This window comes from Larus michahellis, chromosome 21 (genome assembly GCF_964199755.1).
Source record: "Larus michahellis chromosome 21, bLarMic1.1, whole genome shotgun sequence".
NCBI lineage: Eukaryota > Metazoa > Chordata > Aves > Charadriiformes > Laridae > Larus > Larus michahellis.
Window position 1 is genome coordinate 7,581,383 of NC_133916.1, and position 14,111 is coordinate 7,595,493.

Here is a 14,111-nt window from a genome sequence, read left to right on the forward strand (position 1 = left end):
AATAAGCCCTTTCTGATAAGATCTAAAATATTTACAAGTTATCAAAGACTGCTGACCTGTTCATTCATATCAAGGAAGGTGCCTGGATAAAAGGCTGGAATCTCCAAGTCCCGTCCCAGACAGACTAGACTCGGTCTAGACACAGCAGAGAAAATGATGGTTTGCCAACAACTATTCTTTTTCTGAAAACTGCATAATGCCAACGCAGCTCTCCGAAAGGACGAGAAAACAACATATGCATAAAGAGTCTGGAAACTGTGAATAGCAGCCCTGCTACAGCTGACTTCTTATCTACCTTTGAATTCACCCGTAGGTAGCTCACCTCTTACAGTAATTTGACTGAAATAAATTGTTGCACAATTGTTCCTTAAAGCTTTGCTTCAAGGAAGTTGAGAGAGAAAAGCCCCGTCTGACACAGAGGCAGGAGCTGGACCACAGCTGTCTCCGGATCCAGTAGTGATCGGATGACTCCATCCCGCAGACTTCAGAGTTGAACAAAGAAAGAATGATTCACATTTTTATTAGGAAATTCTGAAATAAAATGCAAAACCCGTTGTTTAACAGTAGCAGCAGTGTTTCAGTGAAGCGTGTGGAAGGTATATTGCATTTTAAAGGTACAATACAGTTATTAAGAGAAATTAAAAATGACAAGTAGTCTTACAGAATAGGGTTAACAAAGCCAGTCCTTGCGGCGCACCACGAAGCCCTGTTACAGTAGCCGTGTACCTCAGCCTTCGCCAAAGAGCCTTCCTCAGGGTTTTGCCACTCTGTAAAACATGGCTGTGACAAGGACACTTTTCATGACGCTGTACAAAGTCCATCTCTCCGTAACTTTTAATAGTGCAGACGGAGTGCTGTTGACACGTCCTTCAAAAAACAAGTCCCAAGGCTGGCCAGAGTATAGCTTTAAAAGTCGCAAAGGTTTAGTCATGTAGCACTGCACCATCCCGCATACCGTACTGTGAGGACAGGATGACAGTACTGCACAGAAATAAGTATGACACAGAAAACAAACCATAAATACCCACTCTAGTTATAAAGTAACAAATGGTAAAAATCAGTATCAGCAAAAATTTAGTATTCCATACAGGTTGTGACAATCGCCATAGATGCCACCACTTCCACGAGTCACGCCAGAAGCGGCGGGCTCAGGAACACGTTACCTTGTCCTTCCCCAGCCCAGAGGGAGGACAGACCCCTCACCCTGCCCCATCCACCAGCTGCAGCTGCCCCTGTGCCACTCTGCCTGCTCGGCCCAGCTCCAGGAAAGGGCTGCTAACACTCCCGCAGTTTAAAAGTACAAAACCAGCATCAAGTACAGCAAGTGAAGCCAGAGAAGGAAACGTTTCCCGTGCCCTGAGCAAGTATCCCACTGGGAGCAGGGAGCAATCAGGACCCCAGTCCGGCAACTGTCCCCATGACCGTCCTTAACGCCAAAATGAAGGTTTGCAGTGCCTCCGGCTTCGCCTCGCTCTGCTTCACCAAAACCTGCATCTCCGAATCTGCCGCCTCCAGCAAGAGCTCTGTTAGGAAGAGGCATCCTGTGTCATCTTGAGCACTGAGATAAGCTTTCCACGGCTGGACACCAGCTTTGCTCATAGCAATGGTCTGGATATGGACAACGTGAAGGGCCGTCTGTATGGTATCTGGGTGAACAGTCCCACACCAGGGCAGAGAGAGGTGACAGCTCGCATCCAAGCTCAGCCAGGTCTTCTCAAACTGTTCTGCAGTCAGGTAAACATCAGGAATTAAGGTCAGGCTGCCTGTCTCAGGATGAACATTGAGGACTTCTTTATTCCCTTCAGAAATCAGCGACTCTGAAATGAAACCACAAACATGTGAGATGCAGCATATAAGGTGTCGTCAGAGGAAGAGGGATGCACAAGATAGAACTCTACGACAGCATTCTCAAACCACTGTGATGTTCTTCCGAGGAAACCCACGTGAGAACACGTACTGACAAGACAGATCCCAGACGAAGGTGAGGCCGGTTACCTGTGTCTCTGTTCCTGGAGTCAGTACAAGCAGAACAAGCGTAAGGGGGTTCTGCTGGCTGGTGAGCAGTAACGAGTGCCCAGTGTTCTCTGCCATAAACTGGTGCAAGAGTATTAAACTCTGAAGCCCAGGTATTCACGGGTCGCTCAGTTTGGTCTTCCAGGAGCCCCAGAGAGGGGTCAGACTTGGGGCTACACAGGACCCGTTTCACTTCTTCCACACCGGACTGCAAAAGGCGATAGTAGAACAATCCACGGTCTCGTACTGCCATATCCATCTCCTCCTCTGGGAATTAGAGGGACATAGTTTATGGAGAATTCTATCATCCAGATTTCCCCAAAGTACTAAGCCTTAATTACTAAAACCAGATTCCCAGCGATACAGTGTAAGCCTGTTACACCCCCCACCCAGACAGTTAGGGGCCAAATAGCTGCCCAAGGCATAAAGCCACCTTGCCTTGCCACCCTGGACGGTGCCCTCACAGCTAGGATGCTGACACACGGCATCCATGCGCTGGGGACACAGCCAAACCAGGTCCCAAAAAGCCTCTACTACAGCTTCAGTGAAACAGAACGAAGGGAACCCACCTATGCAGTAATAGAGCAGCCTCCCCAGCATGTCCTGACACTCGGCAGGACGAGACAGGAAGAGTCGCACCAATGCTGTCAGAAGCTCCATCTTCACTGCTGGGAACATCTCTGACTTCATGTTCTCCACAAACTCCTCTAAAACATAGGGGGCATTCGGTACTTTCTCACCATGTGCACCCAGGAGCCAGATCAGCGCTTGCTTGCCCTGAAGGAACCGCAGAAAAAAAATGGCAAATAGGCACTGTTTACCACAAAGAATGGTGACGTGCCATAAACAGATATGAGAGAACAAGTCTTTTGAAGATTTGTGATCTTTGTCCTGGCAATCACAACCCAAAGGAAAGCCAAACAGTCATTGTCCACCCATCCTCAAGAGCTGCCAGCCCACAGCACAAAGCCACCTTACCTCACTGTCCTGGATGGCGTCCTCACAGTTAGGCAGTGCCCGACACACCGCATCCGTGCACTGCGGACACAGCCACACCAGGTCCCGAAAAGCCTGTACTACCGCTGTAATGAAACAAAATGCTCAGCGTTCCCCAAGAGTTATAAAACCACTGGGGGGAAAAAAAATTTCTAAAAAACCCCACTCAAGAGACTTTGCAAATCTTAGCGAGGGAGGTCAGTGCCTTGCTCGTGACTGTGATTTGAGACACCCTTCTTCAAACTCCCATGACACTGTGTTTGTCAGAGCAAAGCTGCACCAAGTCTAAAATAAAGCACTGAAACTTCAGGTTGCTCCTCTGGCTGCTGGAAAGTAATCTCTCTTCTGGACATTCCCCAGCCTTTCAAAAGACACTGACTCATAACGCTTCAGACACACAAGGTTAGAATGACAAATTAAAACTAACGCCACTTCAAAATGAGTCTCAAGAACTTTAGGTCAAAACTTTAAAGGCTCCGCTGCCCACTTACAAAAACACCAGCAGCTCCTAAGACTTAATTCAACAGCTGAGTGCAAGCATGTGATTTTCAAAGCTGAAAGCAGACCATTTAAAAGAGAGGGCAGAAACAGCAATGACATGAAGTTAGATCTGAGGTCAGCAGAAGAAAAAGAGAAGCCTGGGTACAAATGAATCAGACTATTATATGAGGAACAGAAATCACAAAGATTTAAAAGACACAGACTAAGAGTCCCAGTTAGAAAGAACTAAAAATCAGATCTGTTAATCAACTTGGCCCTCATGAACAGTCATTAAAAAGTCTCTGCCGAGCCCCTCACTCCCCAAGTCAGCAGCCAGGAAGGAGCCTCCACATCGGCCCCTGAATGCAGCTATGACCGCCTCCCCCTTCTCTACAGAGTAGTTCGTAAGGAAGGAAAAACTACAATGTGCGGTCACACTACATGCCCCCACTCCACCAGGAAGACTTCCATCTGCAGATGCCAATTAAATTAAAAATTAAAATGCCAATTAAATTTAAAGCCTCGAGTTTGGGATCACAAGCCCCAGCAAGGCTCCCTCTTCCTGCGAGTATAAGCCAGGCAAACAACCTGCAGACTATTACCTGAAGTGATATGCTCCTGCTGCAGCCCCAGGAGCTCTGTCAGAATCCCCACGCACTGTTCTGTGTATGTCCTAGCAATATTGCCTGCAGAGACACCAAAGGACATGGAAGAAAACCTTTTATCAGAGTGAAATAAGAACCACGAGCCCAACTATTCATCACAACTCACTTTAAAGAAAGTCTTTGTCTTTTCCTTTTTGACTATGGTTTCTGAAAGTGTAGTTGAATGAGCCTGTTCTCCACACAAGGGCTATGTTCCTCTTTCTGAAGGCACACCTCAGAAGAAGTCTGAGCTTTTCTTACACGTTGTCCTGGTTTCATCTGGGATAGAATTTTCTTTCTAGTAGCTGCTATGTTTCAGATTTGGTTTGAAAGGAATGTCAATAATGCATATTGTTTTAGTTATTGCTGGGTGATATTTATAGCATTCGATTACTTTTTTTCAGATTCCCACAGAAGCTGAGAAGGAGCATAGACACAACGATGGAACGGCCAATGGAATATTCCATGCCACCGATGTCACGCTCAGTATATAAATGAGGGTTGGCCAGGGGGGCAGGAATTCACGACCACTACTCAGGATGGTGCCAATTCATCAATTTACTGGGTGGTGAGAGTGACTTGTGTCATTATTGTTATTATCGCTGTTTCCCTTTCTGATATTGTTCTATGAAGCTGTCTTTGTCTCAACCCATGAGGTTTTTTTATCTTTCCCTTCCCCTCCTTTTGTCCCTGCCCTTCTCAGGCAAAAATGGCAAGAACTGAGAGAGCGGCTGCGTGGCCCTACCGCTGGCTGGGGTTAAACCATGGCACACGTAATATATAAGAAAGGCATTTTAGCCTAGTTTTCTCCTTATGAATACTCCAGAAACACCTATTTTAAAGCTTACAGAAACAAAACTAAAGTGCCTCAAATCACCTTAACTCCGCCCCCACCACAACTCAAAGAACAGGCAGGTATTACAGGAGCTCCTCCACCCACTACACAGTTCCATTCAACATGACAGGGCTCATTAATAAGATGAAATGCCACAATTTCTTTAGAGCATCTCACCAGAGCACAGACATTTGAATGAGATTATGCGCACCTGAAACAGCTGAATGCCAGGACTTACGAAAGAATTGGCACAACCGTGGTTTAGAAACAGACTCACACAGAACACCGGGCAGGCCAGTCTACAGAGGATGTACTGCTTCAGCACACGCCAGTTATCTGCCACTTGCCCAGATACACTTGAGCAGAGAAAGGCCCAGCTGAAGGGTCTAGAGCTGCAGCTGCTCCCGAAGCAAGACGTGGCTCTTACCTATGGCGAAGATCGCCCCCTGGGCAAGCTCTACCGAGACATCAGTGCAATAGCCCTTCAGCTCCTCCAGCACTTGCTGTACGTTTTCATCATTCACCAGCTCACACAACACCTCCATCTTCTGGCATTTGATGTAGTGGGGCTCTGAATATGAACAGAAGAACTTTTTGTAGTGGCTGCTAAAATGGCCGGGAAGGCTACCGAGGATCTGACGCACATGGCACAGCGCAGTGAAGCAGAGCTCCCTGCTCTCGGAGGTGCAGGCTGACAGCAGTGGCCCCTTCACTCTCACCAAAACATCTGCCTGCACATGTGGGTACTCCCTGGCCAGCACTAGGAAAAGCTTGGTGGCTGCCATCACAACACTGGGGCTGCTGCTTTTGAGATAGCCATCCAATAAATTGAGTATGTCGAAGAGCTCCTCCTCGCTGCGAGGTGTGTAACGCAGAAGGAAGGTAAGCACCTCACTTTGCCCCCACTGATCCAGATCTGCCATCCTGACAAGAGAAAAAACACGGTTTGCAGGAGTCAAGAAGCGCACAAAGGTCTGTGCTGTGCAGAGGAAAGGCCTTGGCCTCTGAGTTTCTTATGCCCTCTTTTCCAAACCAAATGCTATGCTTCAGAAGTAGATACCACAATTATATCTCAAGAGAATTGACCAGTTTATGCACATAGGCTTAACCCAGTACCAGCCACATGCACTTTTGCTGGTGCTATGAGCGAAACAGCAACATTAACAAGAACCTGGGGCAGAGCAATACTGCTCTTTTGCCATATCACATAGAATTATCTGCAGAAAAGTTCTTCAAGCAATGGATAAAATACATATATCTTTCAATAGACTGGGAGATACAGAGTAGAACATACCTGTCCCACAAATATATCATATATACTGTCACCAAAAAAAAACCCAAACCCAACCACATTAACTTACAATTCCAAACAAACCACCAGATGAAACAAAGACTCCCTGGAAAAGCAGGGCTCCTCAGATTTCTCTTAAGAACTTAGCATAGAATTAATTTGATTTCTCTTGGGATGGGCCCCTCCATCTTTTGGTGCCTAACTCTTGCCTTCCAATTTTGACAGGAGCCCAGAAATACCTGCTTTAGTTGCATGCAAAATGCAAGAACAAGAATGAAGCTTCCAGCGGCATCTTAACAGCAAAGAAAACAAACCTGTTGAGGAGATGGTGAGCAATGGGTTTGTTGATGACAACTCCTCCCTCTTTCTTCAAGATCTCTTCTAAGGCCCTCAGACAATTCACAACTACAATGGGATCCTGATCACGAAGCAAACTGTACAGCTCGTTCACCAATGCACCATCTGCAAAGAAGCAGAGGTCTCTATATATCAAATTTTGTTGACCCAGCGCAATTTAATCACCGCCTGTAAGCATTTATCACGAGAAAAAAAAAGATACGGCTCGAACTGGGAGAAGCAGTGAACAAAACTTTCAGCTCTACAGTAACACCTGCCCCAGCACAACCTTTCCCTGAGGTCTGCAGGTGTGGGGACAGGGACAGCCCCGGCCGAGCACGGACTGTGGAAACAGCCGGGTAAGAGCGGGTAGGAGAGGGGCACGCTGGCATGGAACCTGGCAGTGCCCAGCGCTGCAGAAACGACTCCATGCGCAGCGATAGCCCCCTCCTCCTCCTCCCTCTTTCTGTCTTGCAGCCCAGAGGCAGAACCAGGACAAAACGCACACCTGAACGTGCTTCCAGCGGCTGGATGCCCCTGGCTCCTGTGGGCCACCGTGTGTCCCCCCCCCGCCACCTCCCCCCGGCTCCTAGGGGCCACCGACCCGGGCAGACGGTCCCTCAGCCCACTCACCGACTTCGGAGTCCCCCTGCAGCTTCACCATCTTGGCGCAGCCCAGCACGGCCGCTCTCCTCACGTAGGAGGCCTTGTCCCGCAGGCCGCTGAGGAGGGGCTGCTGCAGGTACTCCTGGATGCCGGGCATCCTGCGGCGGGGGGGAGTCAGAGGGACGGCACCGGCACCCCGCACCGCCCCGGCACCCCCGTCTGCCCCGAATCCCCCCCCGCGCCGCCCCGGCACCCTCTCCCGCCTGCCCCGGGCCCCCCCCTCCCGCCCCGGCGCCCCCTCCCGCTGCCCCGTTCCCCCCGCCGCCCAGTCCCACCTGAGGCCGCACATGCTGCGGAGGGCGAGCCCCCGCACGGCGGGGCTGGGGTGGCCGCAGTCCTTGCGGAGCGTGTTGACGGCCAGCAGCGCCAGCTGCGGCTGCCGCGGGGCCTGCGCCCGCAGGTACAGCGACACCAGCTTCTTCTGCACCACGTCGGCCGCCGCGCTGGCCTTCACCATCTCCGGGAACAGCCCCGACACGTCCGCGCCCTGCGCCATGTGCCTGCGCCGGGAACACCGCTCAGCGACCGCGGCCCCGCACCGCCCCCCCTCCCCCCCAGCCCCCCGCCGTACCGGATGACGCGCAGGACGGCGGCGCGGTAACGCAACCGATCCGCCTGCACGTGCGGGTTGGCCAGGGCCCGGCGCAGCTCCCGCACCGCGTCCTCGCCGCCCAGGTACGGCATGGCCCCGGCCGGCCCGGTCCTGGGCCCGCTCCACCGAGCGCCGCCGCCGTCGCCCCGCCCCTGGGGTGCGCCTTAGCCCCGCCCCGCGCTGCGCGCGCAGCCCCGCCCCGCCCCGCCCCGCCGGAGCGCGCGCGGCTCCGCCCGCCAATTCGGGCGGGAAGCGGCGGGCGGCGCGGGGTGGTCGCCATGAACGGGACGGTGCTGCCCGGGACCCCCATCGCCGTGGACTTCTGGAGCGTGCGGCGGGCGGGCGGCGCCCGGCTCTTCTTCCTGTCGCACCTGCACTCGGACCACACGGCCGGGCTCTCCAGCACCTGGAGCCGCCCGCTCTACTGCTCGCCGCTCACTGCCCGCCTCCTGCACCGCCGCCTCCAGGTACGTGTACCCGGCCCCCGCTGCCCGGCCCGGCCTGGCCCGGCCTCACCGCCCGGCCCGGCCTCACCGCCCGGCCCTGCAGGTGCCGACGCGCTGGATCCGGCCGCTGGAGGTGGGGCAGAGCCATGTGGTGGGCGAGGAGGTGACGGTGACGCTGCTCGACTCCAACCACTGCCCCGGCTCCGTCATGTTCCTCTTTGAGGGCGCCTTTGGCACCATCCTCTACACAGGTACGGCCGGGCCCCTGTGGTGCTGCCCCTGCGCTGCCCCTTCCCTGCCCTGCCCTGACGCCCTCTCCTTGCAGGGGACTTCCGCTACGCCAGCGCCATGCAGGGCGAGCCGGCGCTGCGGGGCCGCCACATCGACCGCCTCTACCTGGACAACACCCACTGCCACCCACACCGGCCGCTGCCCTCACGGCAGCACGCCACACGCCAGGCCGCCCACCTCATCCGCGCCCACCCGCAGCACCACGTCGTCATCGGTGAGTGCCACCCCATGCCGCGGTGCACCTGCCCTGCGCTCCCTGCCCTAGGCCGGGGCTCAGCCCGCCATGCCACCCACGGCTCTCTCCATAGGTGTGTACAGCCTGGGGAAGGAGACGCTGCTGGTGGACCTGGCCCTGGAGTTCCACACCTGGGTGGTGGTGAGCCCCTGGCGCCTGGAGCAGATGCGGCTGCTGGAGCTGCCTGATGTCTTCACCGCCGAGGAGGGGGCTGGCTGGATCCGTGCTGTGGATGTTGCCGAGATCCGCTCGGATACCCTTGTCAGCTGGAACATGCTGCACCCTACGATTGCCATCATCCCTACGGGCAGGCCTGTGAAGGTCACTCACCCCAACATCCATCTGATCCCGTACTCAGATCACTCATCCTTTTCGGAGCTGTGCGAGTTTGTGAAGTGGTTGAAGCCTTGCTCGGTCATTCCAATCGTGAGGGGCAGCGTGTGCCAGGCTTACTTTCAGAAATATCTAAGTTCTGCCCCCCAGGCACTTCCTGACCTCAGAATGCCAAAGCCAGTGAAAGAGTCTGGACAGCCGCAAAGCAAAAGGAAGGGGCAGGAACCCATGTGTCTCTTGAAAAGAGTTACCCGCTGTTCTGTGCCCCAAGGAGTTGTTTATGAGTCCCCAGAGGAACATACTGAGAACTCTGAAGACTTCATGGATGTTAAGGTTCCTCAGCAGAACGACTGCGAGTCAGCCTTCTGCTCAAAAGAAGGTTGCGCTTGTTATCACACGGGCAAGGAGAAAGGGAAGGCAGAGCTGAGTGGAGAACAGCCAGGAGAGGCAAGAGCAGCCAGCGCTGTTAGCTGGGCACCTCTCTCTGATGAGCGCTTTCTGACTGGGTTCGCAGAGCAGTATTTACTCACTCCCTTAAATGTCCTAAAGCGGAATTCCTCACAGAAATTTGACAAGCTGGTAGAAGATTTCTTTAGGAGAGGAGAAGCATCCTGAAAAATTGGCACTTGCCAGCGCCAATGCAGTTGACAGCAGTGATGCTAGAGGTCTTATGACTGCACCCCATTCTCTGTGCTTTAGTTTCCCATCAGGAGAGAGGAGCTCAGCTATGGGGTCTACGTTTGTTACCTCTTATTAGAGGACAAGGAGGAAACTATAACCAATTTGTAGGCATTAGATTTTTATTTTAATTTATTTATTTTTATATCTCTTTACATCTGCTGGGTCTCCACACTCGGGCAGTACGGTCCCACTGCGTGTGTGCCTTGTGTCTGCTTTTTGCAGTGACTTGCCTGTCTCTTGTGACAGAAGATAATGCCAGGTTGATTCGAGCTGAGCCGCAGAGGGTGTGAGCTGCCTGCAGCTGAAGTGATTAATGGGGGTGTATGTGATGAAAGAAGCAAGAAGGGGGAATCTGAGAGCCTCAAAGATTCTTCTTTATTTATGGCCGTAATTCTTCATTGACAATGAGCAGTTCACTCAAGATGCATTACAGATATTATATATTAAGTTATATTTTAAAAATTACTCTTAAAGAAAGCTAGAAAATGAAGAACCTCTAAGTCTATTAATCTGTTTTCTGTCTATTAATCTATTTTCTATCTATTAATCTAATAATAACTCCAGACAGCGCTGCTTTTGTATCCAGCCAACTGCAGCTGGATGCAGTTCAGCTCTCCTGAAAGCACCATCTTAATGTTAATTGTCAATGCTTTTTCAGGTTAGTGGCTGGAAGAAATAGGAATTGTCTGGGTTGTTGAGTTCTGGACTTTCCAGAATGGGTTACTAGATCCTCTGCAGTCTCTGCACTCAAGTCTGCACGTCTGAAATCTGCTTGACTGCAAAGCATTTCTGGTAACTGCCAGTGTTCTGCTGGGCCCACTGCCTTCCCATCCACTGCCTGTTCTTATCACGCAATGGCAAATGGGATGGAAGATAGTGAAACATCTGCTTAGTGGTGTGAAGTGCTTAGTCTTAGCAGCATTGTTTGGAAGGAATGCTATTTATTTGCGACACAAAATGTTTTATGTGATGTTGACCAGGATCAGGGTCTCTTCTGAATGTAGTGTCCTGCGAGGTCTCTCCAAGACCAGCTAGATGGATTGAATTCCCTGAACCAGGTCAGAATAGGAAGTGTTTGCTCTTTGAGTAAAGCTAGGGCTCGTGGAAAGCAAAGATGCCTGTAGATGCAGCAGCCATACCTGTTAAAAACAAGGCTGCCCTGAACAGTAATCATGATGACAGCCAGAGTGGGTATGTTTGGAAAGCTGTTTGGCAAACAGGAGCCCCAACTCCCAACCCTGTGCCTTCCCAGGCACTGCAGCATTGTCACTGTAATGTAAGCGGTCCCTCTCGCTGGGGCTGCCTATGGATTCTGCCTGCCAACTGCTACGGGGACGTCGGGAGGGAGGGAGCAGTGTTCTGTGAAACACACTTGTAAAGGGGTAGTAAGGGCAGCTCAAGCTTCTTTCTGTGGTCTGAATGGTCCTGTTTCTTGGAGGTTTATGTACAGATTATTTGCTTATCAAAACTCAGCTGCAGAGCTTCATCGTGTCATGTGAGCGGAGACACCTGCATCTTCTGTAACATCCGAGAACACCAGGGAAATAATTGTGCTATGCTTGTTGTGTTTTGCCTGCTGCTGGCTGCCTTGGAGATGCAGGCTGTTATTTAAGTACTGTTGAAGTTTAAGTGACCCATTTTACAGGCAAGTGAGTGAAGCACTGCCTGAACTCCCAGATTCCATGTCCTGCTCTCCCGGGCAGCCTCTCCATTGCTCAGGAGGAATGTTTGCCTTCTGAGTCACTGCTCCATTTAAGTATGTTGCAAATGACCACGGAGATCTGATGCGTTTCACTGCTGATGTTTTGTGGCATCCAGCCTTTCCTCTTTTATTCTTATCAACCATTCTTCTCAATCATTTATTCAAGTAAATGAAGTACAGAACTTTCTGGTGAACCTCTGGGCAAAATGGAGTTGTAAATGGTAATCCTTTGCAGAGGCAACTGATCTTTAGATCACCCAAAAAGTGAAAATTGCAGAGAATTCAGAAGCTGGGGATCTGCACCTCATTTCTGAATGCTTAGTTAAAACTGCAGAAGAAATGCTGGCTTCTGTTACTAGAGCTTAAAAGGTAATTCCTGCCACTTCAGAAATAAATTATCCAAATGATATAGAGCTAAGGAAACCTAAAATCTCTCCATGGTTTTCAAAGGCAATAGAAGCAGGAGAGACTTGGCCAACAGCCAGCATGTTGAAGATCTTTGCCTCATCACAGCAGGTGCATGAGGCATTTTAGAGTGCCACAGGTTTCCTTCCTCTCTTAGGTGTTACTTTTGTGTGTTATCGTAAAATCCTGGAAAAGAAAACAGGGCCTTGTGGGGAAAACTGGCAGTGTGGTCTTGCTGAGCTCTTAAGGTTTCTGAAAATCCTTCATTTTCCCCTGGAGTCTCCTGGCAGCAGTAAATAGCTGGCCTCTTACAGGCCTTGTTCTCCCTCATGCTTGCCTCCAAAGTTTCCCTCTTTTCCTGCCACCAGCCTGTCTCACAGGGGAGCGTTTGTGCAGCCGAGAGCTGGAGCGTCATGTACACCAGGGTCTGAACGTGCTGCTTCCAGCTCAGTGGCACAGGGCTCCGCCAACACCGCTACCACAGGTGCCTTCTCCTCACAACAGCGACAGTGAGAAGCTGTAGCCTCATATTAGCTTGGCTGCGGGGTATCTAAGGGCCACATGCTTGGAAACTCACAGTTATCCTGTCAGGAAAAAAAAAACAAAACACGGTGCTCAGACCAAAGCCCCCCAAATCTATACATGCAGAGCATGCCCGAGCTGCTTATCTCTGTTCCACAGTTGGGAACCAAGCCCCAGTGGGACGAAACAACTCACCCAAGGCCTTACAGAGCCTACAGAGGAGCTAGGAAGGAGCAGAGTTCCTTTTGGCAAGTTTTTATCACTGTTTTAACAAGCTGCGATCAAATGCTAGCATGTCATCAGGGCAGGGCAGGCTTGTTCTGGGAGCAGGGCTGCCTGCTGAGCTCCTTCCGCACAGCTGCCCGTGAAAGTCCAGTTGCCATACTGTGAAACAGTTACTTGGCTCCATCTTCTCTAAAACAGAGTAGAAAACCGTGAAGGGGTACCCTCTCTATGCCATGGAGAGGAGGAAAAGTGCTCTTTAGGTTTAGGTTGCTGCCAAGAGCCTTACTTGTGCGCTCCATGGAAAAGAAGCGTATAACGTAACTTCGTAAGGAACACCCTACAGCACTCTGCTCCCCGCACTGCAAGGCTAAAGCACTTAGGGCAGCGTCTCTCTTCTCTGCAGAGTTGCTGTCCGTTTCTGCAGTGCAGGTTCTTACTGTTATTTTCTGGATAAAAGGAATTGTGTAATGGGGAAATCTTCATCACCAAGAAAACTAATTAAATGAGTTTACATAACTTCCTGTATGGTGTGTTGTAGCTTTGGGCTTATTCCAAATTAACCTCAAGCCTAAAATCTCTTGCTTTGTATTCTTTTATGGAACCCTCTGAAAATGTAGGTGAATGTGCAGAAAAGGTAGAGCCACCCTGATAATCGTGTGAGGGGCCGCCTTCACATGAGCTATTGCCTGGCTATGGGTGTTCTGTGTGCATTTGCGATTCCTTCTGCTAAATTTGGGCTCTTTTGCTAAGGTCGCTACAGTGCCTAAATTTTCCTTGCTGTCACTTTGTACTTGGCCACATGCCAGCCTCAGCACAAGCAGCCGTGAGTGTGCAGTAAATCGTTTGGGACAGGCCTTATTTGACAACAACCCTCTTGGCCCTGGCTCAGGGAGTCCGGGACTTTGTAAGCAGGTGCCTGGGAAGATGAGAATATTTTCATTTTCTGTGCGTGCTCCACTCATGACAGATGGGCAGGGTGGGGCACCACCTGGGGCTGCTCCTCTGCTTGCTTTCCAGGCATTGCAACCAGTAAATACTGGAGCACAGGACTTGGGCCATCTGGGAAGCCACGCTCTTCACTCCAACAGGCAGGAGCTGCAGAATCGCGTCGGGGAGGAGGAGAGCCTGGGGAGGTGAGTTCCCCCCTTCCCACAGGGGACAAGCTCCACAGTGAGCCCAGGGCGCAGACCATGTCAGGCTCCCTCGGGTTTCAAGGGGCTGTGAGCCAAGCCCTTGCTGAAGTGTGTTCCATACTTTCTTGCTTTGGAGTTCACTGTATGTCTGAAGAAAATAAGGCCAAGAGAAATGCAGCCCCAAAGTCCTCCATGCAGGACTGAGACCCTCCTTTAGCAGACTGCACAGAGGGGTGAGCTGCTGAACAGTGTTCTGCTGCAAGGAAGAAAGTCAAAAATGTTATT

The 14,111-nt window shown here is 51.2% G+C and overlaps 2 protein-coding genes across 3 annotated transcripts; one reads left to right on the forward strand and one right to left on the reverse strand.

Moving 5' to 3' along the window:
* Nucleotides 1-503: 503 nt before the first annotated feature.
* On the reverse strand, nt 504-8,001 carry AP4B1 (adaptor related protein complex 4 subunit beta 1). Of its 2 annotated transcripts, XM_074564036.1 has the most exons (10): nt 7,833-8,001; nt 7,537-7,761; nt 7,229-7,359; nt 6,574-6,721; nt 5,396-5,892; nt 4,092-4,175; nt 2,992-3,095; nt 2,583-2,790; nt 1,996-2,280; nt 504-1,817 (listed from the first exon to the last, which is right to left on the reverse strand). In XM_074564036.1, exons 1-10 carry the CDS (start codon nt 7,943-7,945, stop codon nt 1,390-1,392), a joined length of 2,223 nt encoding a protein of 740 aa, XP_074420137.1. In that variant the 5' UTR covers nt 7,946-8,001; the 3' UTR covers nt 504-1,389. The 2 variants fall into 2 exon arrangements, with proteins under 2 accessions (XP_074420137.1, XP_074420138.1); XM_074564037.1 differs by lacking the exon at nt 7,229-7,359.
* A 9-nt stretch (nt 8,002-8,010) lies between these two features.
* On the forward strand, nt 8,011-9,923 carry DCLRE1B (DNA cross-link repair 1B). The gene is made up of 4 exons (XM_074564038.1): nt 8,011-8,320; nt 8,403-8,550; nt 8,625-8,804; nt 8,899-9,923. The coding sequence occupies exons 1-4, from the start codon at nt 8,132-8,134 to the stop codon at nt 9,771-9,773; spliced, it is 1,392 nt and encodes a 463-aa protein (XP_074420139.1). The 5' UTR covers nt 8,011-8,131; the 3' UTR covers nt 9,774-9,923.
* Nucleotides 9,924-14,111: the final 4,188 nt, after the last annotated feature.